The following is a 12,058-nucleotide window of genomic DNA, read 5'->3' on the forward strand; positions in this document are numbered from 1 at the left end:
TCAAAGATTAACATTTATGATATACATCACTTACTCAAAATGGCTGTCCCTTGTGATGGAACCAAGTGGTCCCATAGCCACTTCATATGAGGAGGTCATTCTGTTTTCATACACCACATATCCGCTGTCCTCCTGCAAATAGTAACTGTTGGCATCCAGTCCATTCCAAGCCATGCAGAACAAAACCAGAAGCAGCTACTCACCACCATGCTTGTGCCACATGCAGTGACAGGGAACTGGTATATAGCAAAGAAAGGTGTGGATCCCACAGGACTGCAAGCTGGATCACTTCCATCCAGGAGACGGACTGAATCCAGGCTCAATCGAGGCAGCGTAACATCTCTAGCCACCACTACCACAAACTGACCATCTCTTATACACTGGACAGTCACTGGAACAAGGTACAAGAGAAGGTTATTGCTGAAGATCAGTTTAACATGAACACCTTTACATTGACTCAACACTCTTACCTGCCTTCCCATAGTAACACTGCTGTCCATTAAAGCAGCAGTTGATAGCAGCACACTCAGCACCACTGATACCAGGTGGTCCACATTGGATCTGCTCATAATCAGCTACAGTACATTTGTCAAGGGGCTCTGCCTGTGCCACTGGCTGCTTAGGCTGAAATTGCTGAGGAAACTGTTGACTAGCTTGCTGTTGAACTGACTGAGGAAACTGTTGACTGGCTTGTTGAACTGACTGTGGAAACCGCTGACTAGCTTGTTGAACTGACTGAGGAAACTGTTGACTAGCTTGCTGTTGAACTGACTGAGGAAACTGTTGACTGGCTTGTTGAACTGACTGTGGAAACCGCTGACTAGCTTGTTGAACTGACTGAGGAAACTGTTGACTAGCTTGCTGTTGAACTGACTGAGGAAACTGTTGACTAGCTTGTTGAACTGACTGAGGAAACTGTTGACTAGCTTGCTGTTGAACTGACTGCGGAAACTGTTGACTAGCTTGCTGTTGAAGCTGCAGAGGAAACCGTTGACTAGCTTGCTGTTGAACTGACTGAGGAAACCGCTGACTAGCTTGTTGAACTGACTGAGGAAACTGTTGACTAGCTTGCTGTTGAACTGACTGCGGAAACTGTTGACTAGCTTGCTGTTGAAGCTGCTGAGGAAACTGTTGACTGGCTTGTTGAACTGACTGTGGAAACCGCTGACTAGCTTGTTGAACTGACTGAGGAAACTGTTGACTAGCTTGCTGTGGAACTGACTGCGGAAACTGTTGACTAGCTTGCTGTTGAAGCTGCAGAGGAAACCGTTGACTAGCTTGCAATTGAACTGACTGAGGAAACTGTTGACTAGCTTGTTGAACTGGCTGAGGAAACTGTTGACTAGCTTGCTGTTGAACTGACTGTTGAAACTGTTGACTAGCTTGCTGTTGAAGCTGCAGAGGAAACCGTTGACTAGCTTGCAATTGAACTGACTGAGGAAACTGTTGACTAGCTTGTTGAACTGGCTGAGGAAACCGCTGGTCAGTTTGCTGGAACATCAAAGTTTGAGGATTCTGGGGAAGATTACTCCACTTTGGAACAGCATGACAGAAAGCACAGAACCAAACACAAAGTGCCAGAAAATGAACAGCACACCAACTTCCTGCCATTGTTCAACAGCTAGTCAACCTGTTGAGATGCTGCACTTTGGTCTTTTTGTACTCTACAGACTTTGGCTAATAAATGATGATCCCTCCCTCTTCATTAACAGTCATGATTCTCCAGACTTGCATGAGTGGGCGTTTATGCAACTGGGTGATTCCATTGGTTCTTAAGAATACATTTTCCTTGCTTTTTTCCACCCTAATTAAACATGCATAAAAGCACATATTAGTGGATTTCGCACTGGAGGTTGTGTTGGGAGAAATTAGGCTTTTTCGAAAATGCAAATCAAGTGAACAAATTGTTTCAAAAATGCAACACACTGGTGTTACACAGCTTCAGCAAGAACCAATGAGATTCATTCTCGTGTTACGCAGCACATTTGAGCCTACTCAAGAACCAATGAGGTTCATTCTAGTGTTATGCATCACTTTTTGAGGACACAAAAGAACCAATGAGGTTAATTCTCATGTTACATAGCACATTGGAGCTTCAGCAAGAACCAATGAGGTTCATTCTCATGTTACGCAGCACGTTTGAGCCTACTCAAGAACCAATGCAGTTCATTCTTGTTACACAGCACTAGGGATGTCCTGATCCGATCACGTGATCGGAAATCGGGCCCGATCACGTGGTTTCAGACTCGATCGGAATCGGACGTTACCTCCCGATCAGGACTCGGATATATATGTATATATATTCTCATTATTTTTTAACATATCTATAGTTATGCGGTGGCACAGAGTTACGCCGGTTTCACACTGCACGCGTTAGCAGAGCGTAAGCAGTGCGTATGGTGAGCAGGAGCAGGACACGCGCGTTTTGCTTTCACACTGGCAGCGTTTGTCACGTGCGGCTGAACCGCGATAATGGATAAGTTGGCATTGCTTTATTTCGTTTTCAAATACATTTAAGAGAAAAGACTTGTCAAGAAGCTTATTTTATTAATTTCATTTATATAACTTTTGGTTCTTTGTTTTTATTGTTCTGGCAACAAGTTTGTTTTTGGACATTTGTTTTCTTTTTAAATTGCTGTTGGTCATTTGATCGACTGTTTAAAACACAATAGATATCATCAATGCACTTTTTGGATAAAACTGCGGTGTATTTTGGCCATGATCGTCATTTTAATTCAGCGTAAGCGGCGCAGCAAAAATAGACTTGGCACCAAAACAATCACAGCACTGCTGCTCTGCGCTGCCTCTGCGTGCGGTGTGAATGCTCTAATCTGTTAACATGGGCACCGAAAAAAATACGAGCTGCACGCTCTGCTAATGCGTGAAGTGTGAAACCAGCGAGTGCAGTTCCTAAAAGCACATTACTGGCACAAGACTCGGAGGCAAAAAAACCTGATCGGGACATCCCTACACAGCACGTTTGAGCTTCAACAAGAACCAATGATGTTCATTCTAATGTGTTAGGCAACACATTTGAGCTTTCTCAAGAACTAATGCGGTTCATTCTCGTGTTATGCAGCACGTTTGAGCTTCAGCAAGAACCAGTGAGGTTCATTCTTGTTCTGCAGTGCTTTTTACGTATCCAAAAGAACTAATGAGGTTCATTCTCATGTTACGTAGCATGTTTGAGCTTCAGAAAGAACCAATGAGATTCATTGTTATACAGTGCTTTGAGTATCCAAAAGAAACAATGTCATTAATCATCATGTTACATAGCAAGTTTGAGCTTCAGCAAGACTCAATGAGGTTCATTTGTTTTATGCAGCACTTTTGAGCTTCAGCAAGAAGCTATGAGAACAAAACTACAGGTGCTTTATGATCCACCTGCCTCCCTTCCATAGAGGTTTTGCTCCTAAGACAATGGGCCTCGATGGAAGGTAGATTTGTAGCAGTCTTGAAGTTAATCAACATAAAACAATTTCATGTTGGTAACATTGCACAAAATGTGGTCAGACAAAAGGTCAAGGTTTAACATCATTTATTAAATATTCATTGAATCAGTCTCACTTCTCCACTAGAAACCACAATTTGCCCAGAAGTGGTAGTGTTTAAACGAACATCTCTTCCTAAAAGTGCAAAACAAAGAAAAATTAACACTCCCACAACTTTTAAAACAAGCAAAATTAAACAATTGCAATACAGGAAGCACTGACTTTGCCTGGAGCAACTTTGCTGACAAGAGCCAGAAGAGGGATGGCACACCTCTGTACTGCAATGGATGAAGACCTGAGACAAGAACCAAAGCTGGCATTAGGAACCAATAAACAGCTGAAAACTGACACACTGGGTACTGTACCGTTTCCTGCAGAGGAGCCAGTGATGCTGGATCTACAAATGTGAACATCTTCACAACAAAGCGCTTGTAGTGGGTTGGGAACTGAAGACCAGATGATCCAGCCACTGGAACCAATGTGGTCAGGTAACGATCATCCTGGTACGGGCATCTGAAAGGCAAAGAGGCAGTCAGAAACACCTTACTGCACACTAGATGGATACAGACTGTCCTTACTCACCCATCAACCAGAAGGTCCCACTGGGGTAGACTGAGTGGACTAGGGGTTGATGTTGCCCAGCAATGTCCCAGCATCAGGACAATGTTGGGGTCGGTCCTCTCCAAAATGCGCACCTCAACATACACAGGTTCCCGCAGGACTTTTGTGACCGGATAATCAGCATCACTGTAGTAGGATGTGTATACCTCGTCCCCTGAGGAAGAATACAGTGTTTAACTTAAACTGCTGCAACCTGGAGTTTAAGAAAGGCTTTAGGTACACATGGGACAAACACATACCTTCTGCACAGCCTTTGGTGACACATTGACCATTTGCCAGTCTAAGCTCCACCCTGAGGGGTCCAGGAGCAGCTACTGGTGGAGGTGGAGGAACAGTGTTGACCTCCACAACCAGAGCTTCCACAGAAGTACCAGAGTACCTACACTGGAAGAGAAGTCTGGACAACAAACAGTGAGCTTGTAGCATTTGTCAAAGATTAACATTTATGGTATACATCACTTACTCAAAATGGCTGTCCCTTGTGATGGAACCAAGTGGTCCCATAGCCACTTCATATGAGGAGGTCATTCTGTTTTCATACACCACATATCCACTGTCCTCCTGCAAATAGTAACTGTTGGCATCCAGTCCATTGCAAGCCATGCAGAACAAAACCAGAAGCAGCTACTCACCACCATGCTTGTGCCACATGCAGTGACAGGGAACTGGTATATAGCAAAGAAAGGTGTGGATCCCACAGGACTGCAAGCTGGATCATTTCCACCCAGGAGACGGACTGAATCCAGGCTCAATCGAGGCAGCGTAACATCTCTAGCCACCACTACCACAAACTGACCATCTCTTATACACTGGACAGTCACTGGAACAAGGTACAAGAGAAGGTTATTGCTGAAGATCAGTTTAACATGAACACCTTTACATTGACTCAACACTCTTACCTGCCTTCCCATAGTAACACTGCTGTCCATTAAAGCAGCAGTTGATAGCAGCACACTCAGCACCACTGATACCAGGTGGTCCACATTGGATCTGCTCATAATCAGCTACAGTACATTTGTCAAGGGGCTCTGCCTGTGCCACTGGCTGCTTAGGCTGAAATTGCTGAGGAAACTGTTGACTAGCTTGCTGTTGAACTGACTGAGGAAACTGTTGACTGGCTTGTTGAACTGACTGTGGAAACCGCTGACTAGCTTGTTGAACTGACTGAGGAAACTGTTGACTAGCTTGTTGAACTGACTGAGGAAACCGTTGACTAGCTTGCTGTTGAACTGACTGAGGAAACTGTTGACTAGCTTGTTGAACTGACTGAGGAAACTGTTGACTAGCTTGCTGTTGAAGCTGCTGAGGAAACTGTTGACTGGCTTGTTGAACTGACTGAGGAAACTGTTGACTAGCTTGCTGTTGAAGCTGCTGAGGAAACTGTTGACTAGCTTGTTGAACTGACTGAGGAAACTGTTGACTAGCTTGCTGTTGAAGCTGCTGAGGAAACTGTTGACTAGCTTGCTGTTGAAGCTGCTGAGGAAACTGTTGACTGGCTTGTTGAACTGACTGTGGAAACCGCTGACTAGCTTGTTGAACTGACTGAGGAAACTGTTGACTAGCTTGCAATTGAACTGACTGTTGAAGCTGCAGAGGAAACCGTTGACTAGCTTGCTGTTGAACTGACTGAGGAAACTGTTGACTAGCTTGCAATTTAACTGACTGTTGAAGCTGCAGAGGAAACCGTTGACTAGCTTGCTGTTGAACTGACTGAGGAAACTGTTGACTGGCTTGTTGAACTGACTGTGGAAACCACTGACTAGCTTGTTGAACTGACTGAGGAAACTGTTGACTAGCTTGCTGTTGAACTGACTGCGGAAACTGTTGACTAGCTTGCTGTTGAAGCTGCGGAGGAAACCGTTGACTAGCTTGCTGTTGAACTGTCTGCAGAAACTGTTGACTAGCTTGCTGTTGAACTGGCTGAGGAAACTGTTGACTAGCTTGCTGTTGAACTGACTGAGGAAACTGTTGACTAGCTTGCTGTTGAACTGACTGAGGAAACCGCTGGTCAGTTTGCTGGAACATCAAAGTTTGAGGATTCTGGGGAAGATTACTCCACTTTGGAACAGCATGACAGAAAGCACAGAACCAAACACAAAGTGCCAGAAAATGAACAGCACACCAACTTCCTGCCATTGTTCAACAGCTAGTCACACTGTTAAGATGCTGCCCTTTGGTCTTTTTGTACTCTACAGACTTTGGCTAATAAATGATAATCCCTCCCTCTTCATTAACAGTCATGATTCTCCAGACTTGCATGAGTGGGCGTTTATGCAACTGGGTGATTCCATTGGTTCTTAAGAATACATTTTCCTTGCTTTTTTCCACCCTAATTAAACATGCATAAAAGCACATATTAGTGGATTTCGCACTGGAGGTTGTGTTGGGAGAAACGAGGCTTTTTCGAAAATTCAAATCAAGTGAACAAATTGTTTCAAAAATGCAACACACTGGTGTTACACAGCTTCAGCAAGAACCAATGAGATTCATTCTCGTGTTACGCAGCACGTTTGAGCTTCAGCAAGAACCAGCGAGGTTCATTCTTGCGTTATGCAGCACTTTGAGGATCCAGAAGAACCAATGAGGTTAATTCTAATGTTACGTAGCAGTGTTTGAGCTTCAGCAAGAACCAATGATGTTCACTTGTTTTATGCAGCACATTTGAGCTTCAGCAAGAAGCTATTAAGACAAAATTACAGGTGCTTTATGATCCACCTGCCTCCCTTCCATAGAGGTTTTGCCCCTAAGACAATGGGCCTCGATGGCAAAAGATTTTACTACTTTATTTGTAGCAGTCTAGAAGTTACAGCTGTCGTCAACATAACAAATAAAAGAACAATTTCATGTTGGTAGCATTGCACAAAATGCAGTCAGACAAAAGGTCAAGGTTTAACATCATTTATTAAATACTGATGGAATCAGTCTCACTTCTCCACTAGAAACCACAGTTTGCCCAGAAGTGGTAGTGTTTAAACGAACATCCCTTCCTAAAAGTGCAAGAAAACAAACAAAAATTAACACTCCCACAACTTTTAAAACAAGCAAAATTAAACAATTGCAATACAGGAAGCACTGACTTTGCCTGGAGCAACTTTGCTGACAAGAGCCAGAAGAGGGATGGCACACCTCCATACTGCAATGGATGAAGACCTGAGACAAGAACCAAAGCTGGCATTAGGAACCAATAGACAGCTGAAAACTGACACACTGGGTACTATACCGTTTCCTGCAGAGGAGCCAGTGATGCTGGATCTACAAATGTGAACATCTTCACAACAAAGCGCTTGTAGTGGGTTGGGAACTGAAGACCAGATGATCCAGCCACTGGAACCAATGTGGTCACTCCCAGTCTATTCAAACCTGCCCCTGTCGTCAGACACCCCATCGCCGCCAGACTTCAACCATAAGTAGATCCAGGTAATGTTCACCGTTGGTCGGAGGTGGAAACCTGCGCAAACAATTTTTTAAAGTGCTAGAGGGGGTGCGCTCTCCCCAGTAGTCTCCTCATCCTGGCTGCCGGGACCTAGCTCTGTTTAGCCCAGCCTATTTCGCACCACCAGCGCATTGCTTTCCTGTTGTGGTGTGCTCCCTTAGCCTTGCCTCAAGAGGCTAACCCACAAGGCAGTGGGGCTTTTTACCCATAGCTGGGGCAGTGGTTGATGGGCGTCAGGGCGTGTCCACCGTGTGGTGGGCCTGCACACCACATCTCTGGGGCCCACTGCTGCTCCGAGATCCCCTGCAGTTTAGCCTGAGACTGTGAGGTACCCAGTTACCATGTGTGGCCGCGAGGAGGCACTGCAAGAGTCTTGGTGGTGGAGAGGCTGTGTACTGGCGGAGGAGACTTACGCACTTGGCTCCTCTTTTCACTAGCCAGCGGCGGTAGTTAAAAAGCAGAAAGTTGCAAGCAGCGTGCACTAACTACAAACACCTCCACACTACTGCACTAGACACTTCACACACACACTGAGTCACACACACACACGCTCCAGATCTGATGAAGGACCTGCACCTACACACACACACACACACACACACACACGCACACACACACACAAACACACAAACACACTCTCCAGATCTGATGAAGGACCTGCGCCTGGACACACTCACACACACACAAACACACACTCCAGATCTGATGAAGGACCTGCGCCTGGACACACTCACACACACACAAACACACACTCCAGATCTGATGAAGGACCTGCACACACACACACACACAAACAAACACACTCTCCAGATCTGATGAAGGACCTGCGCCTGGACACACTCACACACACACACTTACATTCCAGATCTGATGAAGGACCTGCGCCTGGACACACTCACACACACACACTTACATTCCAGATCTGATGAAGGACCTGCGCCTGGACACACTCACACACACACACTTACATTCCAGATCTGATGAAGGACCTGCGCCTGGACACACTCACACACACACACTTACATTCCAGATTCTGATGAAGGACCTGCGCCTGGACACGATGACAACGCAGTCCGGTTTATGTGGCTACGCGGAAGCGGTTAAAAAAAATCTGTATTAAACATTTTTAAGGCCAGACAAATAATTTATTGAGGTCCATTTGTAAAGAAAGACTACACACATATATATTGAAACGTGCATACCTATAGACTAAACATGTAATATGCATGTGCACGCCGTCAGCGTTCTCACAGATTCACGTTTTTGAAGTTTACGCGGCGATTTACACAGACCTTTTTTTCAATATTATTCAATGCTTGCACCTTGGAACTTATTTCAAGGTTTGCGTTCTCGAGCCACCAAACACTGTTTTTGTGCGGATGAGCTAATAACTAATGATCTTCGCAACGGAAGTGAATCAATCAAAACTAACTTTAGCTGTAAACAGTTTTGTAAAGCTCCTAAACTCTGGAATGGCCTTCCTGATATTGTTCGAGGCTCAGACTCGCTGTCCCAGTTTAAAACTAGATTAAAGACGCATCTCTTTAGCCAAGCGTTCGCATAATACTTACTACAGTTGAATCATATCGAATGCATTAATATTATGAACAGCAGCTATGCTAATTATTTCCCATCTGCTTTTCTGTCGTTATCTCGGGACGCTAGTAAATAGAGTTCGTCAGCTCCAGTTTGTATCCAGCCTCACCTTCAGATGCCCCAACACCCGTGAAGAGACGACTCGACGCCTGTGAAGAGACGACTCAACGCTGGCGATATGTTATATGGGGCGCCGTTTGTAAAGCGACTACAAAATAACAGCAACATTTTGTCACATTTAGCTTCAAACAATGTTTAAAAAACTGGTATGAATTTTAGACGGTCAATTTTTACCACATTTACAACAATATTTGTCAACTTAGAGATATTTTAAATAGTTAAATCTAAATATTAAATGTTACACCTAAATGTTAAATGTTAAATCTAAATGCTAAATCTAAATCTAAATGTTAAATCTAAATCTAAATCTAAATGTTAAATCTAAATCTAAATGTTAAATCTAAATATTAAATCTAAATCTAAATGTTAAATCTAAATCTAAATCTAAATGTTAAATCTAAATGTTAAATATAAATATAAATGTTAAATATAAATATTAAATCTAAATCTAAATGTTAAATCTAAAGCTAAATCTAAATGTTAAATGTTAAATCTAAATGTTAAATCTAAATCTAAATCTAAATCTAAATGTTGAATCTAAATGTTTCGGGTGAAACTAAATATTTAACTAATATGCAAATTCCAAATGACGGTAACCGGAAGTGCCAAAATAAAAGCTCGAGGAGGTCAGTGTGTGTTTATCGATGTTTATAGCATGGTTTATAGTGTCAAATAACGAATAAAAAACCATCTCATAATAATAACTATAATATAACGATAATAACTACCTAAAATAATAAACACGTTTGGAGAAATTGTAGAGTTTCGTGATGAGAGTGATGACAGAGTGATGACATGACATTCAGTCAAAGTGAGCCCCCTCGTGGCTGGCTATTATGGCTACAGGTCATAAGTCCCGCACTTTTCATAAAAGTGACACTAGCCTTCAAATACAGTTTCTCCAAACGTGTTTATTATTTAGGTAGTTATTATCACGATAATCCATGTCCAAAAGTCCATTTCCTCGGATGAGATGTTTTTTATTCGTTATTTGACTCTATAAACCATGCTATAAACACACACTGACCTCCTCGAGCTTTTATTTTGGCACTTCCGGTTACCGGCATTTTGAATTAGCATATTAGTTAAATATTTAGTTTCACTCGAAACATTTAGATTCAACATTTAGATTCAGATTTAACATTTAGATTTAGATTCAACATTTAGATTTAGATTTAACATTTAGATTTAACATTTAGATTTGGATTTAATATTTAGATTTAACATTTAGATTTAGATTTAATATTTAGATTTATATTTAGATTTAACATTTATATTTATATTTATATTTAACATTTAGATTTAGCATTTAGATTTATCAACATTTAGGTGTAACATTTAATATTTAGATTTAACTATTTAAAATATCTCTAAGTTGACAAATATTGTTGTAAATGTGGTAAAAAGTGACCAGTTTTTTAAACATTGTTTGAAGCTAAATGTGACAAAATGTTGCTGTTATTTTCAGCGTGAGCCGCTTTACAAATGGTGCCCCATAATGTTATGCCCTAAATTAATACGATTAACTAACTGTATTTTTCTATGTACATTTCTGAAATGCACTTTCTGTAAAGCTGCTTTGAAACAATCTATATTGGTAAAAGCGCTATATAAATGAAGGTGACTTGACTTTTGAATTTTTTTGACTCACTAAATCTGCCAAATTGTCTTGTATTTCACCAAGTAAAGAAAGCTAGGACCATAAACAATGTTTGCATTGTGACATTACTGTTCTGTATATTATAGTTTATAATTATTTTACCCTATATATTTTTTATACATTCCACTTTAAACAGGCTTACATAAGAAGAGCGAAAGATCACATAAAAATAACGGTTAAAGGAACACTCCACCGTTTTTTGAAATAGGGCTTATTCACCTTCTTTCCTACATTTAGATAGGTGGGCAAATGCATTTTTGTCTCAGTGCATGCATTGTTTTAGTTTGACAGGGTCAGTGCTAGCTTAGCTTAGCATAATGAATGGAATCCTTTGTTGCCAGCTAGCATTTCCTGAGTAAAAGTAATATATAAAAAAAAAAAAAAACACCTAATTACTTCTTGTGGCCTGCGTATTCACAATGAGTACAAACAGCGATGCAGATTAACACTAGGAGATTTCCTAGGCAGATATTGACATATATTAAGGACTATATTAGGGGGAAGCACAGGCGAAGCACTGCTACTTGGGCGTGATATCTCTGCGCCCAAGTAGCAGTGCTTCCCCCTAATATAGTCCCAAGTCAATATCTGCATAGGAAATCGCCTAGTGTTAATCTGCATCACTATAGTATTTGTACTCATTGTGAATACGCAGGCCACAAGAAGTAATTAGGTGGTTTTTATTTTATTTTTTATATTACTTTTACTCAGGACATGCTAGCTGGCAACAAAGGATTCCATTCATTATGCTAAGCTAAGCTAGCGTCGACCCTGTCAAACTAAAACAATGCATGCACTGAGACAAAAATGCATTTGCCCACCTATCTAAATGTAGGAAAGAAGGTGAATAAGCCCTATTTCAAAAAACGGTGGAGTGTTCCTTTAAGAGAACCATGAAAATAAGGCGGAGCTTAAGGGCAGTTCTGATGAAAATATTATCACGATGCAAAACATATAAATAGTCTTAGCTTTATTTAGCACTTTAACACTATTTATTTTTTCTTTTGATTTGGGGAGAAATATTACCTTGACATTTCCGTGTGAGACACTAATGAAGTGCTTGACTGTCAACACACGCGTAGCCTAAATTAGCCTACCTGACACACATAGGCTACAGCTGTACAATTATTACTTATG

The 12,058-nt window shown here is 41.7% G+C and overlaps 1 protein-coding gene and 1 long non-coding RNA gene across 2 annotated transcripts; both read right to left on the reverse strand.

The window, feature by feature from the left end:
* Window positions 1–30: 30 nt before the first annotated feature.
* LOC307154784 (uncharacterized protein) lies at window positions 31–6,254 on the reverse strand (the record flags this gene model as incomplete). The annotated part of the gene is made up of 15 exons (XM_079864869.1): window positions 5,570–6,254; window positions 5,465–5,512; window positions 5,012–5,374; window positions 4,745–4,932; window positions 4,576–4,673; window positions 4,352–4,509; window positions 4,074–4,266; window positions 3,857–4,004; window positions 3,714–3,786; window positions 3,568–3,626; window positions 1,436–1,533; window positions 1,154–1,254; window positions 471–575; window positions 270–391; window positions 31–195 (listed from the first exon to the last, which is right to left on the reverse strand). The coding sequence occupies exons 1-15, from the start codon at window positions 6,246–6,248 to the stop codon at window positions 31–33; spliced, it is 2,598 nt and encodes an 865-aa protein (XP_079720995.1). The 5' UTR covers window positions 6,249–6,254.
* A 770-nt stretch (window positions 6,255–7,024) lies between these two features.
* Window positions 7,025–7,490, reverse strand: LOC307150397. Its single transcript, XR_013819715.1, has 3 exons — window positions 7,333–7,490; window positions 7,190–7,262; window positions 7,025–7,099 (listed from the first exon to the last, which is right to left on the reverse strand). It is a non-coding gene; the product is annotated as an uncharacterized lncRNA (long non-coding RNA).
* Window positions 7,491–12,058: the final 4,568 nt, after the last annotated feature.

This window comes from Squalius cephalus, assembly GCF_949319135.1.
Source record: "Squalius cephalus genome assembly, chromosome: 2".
NCBI lineage: Eukaryota > Metazoa > Chordata > Actinopteri > Cypriniformes > Leuciscidae > Squalius > Squalius cephalus.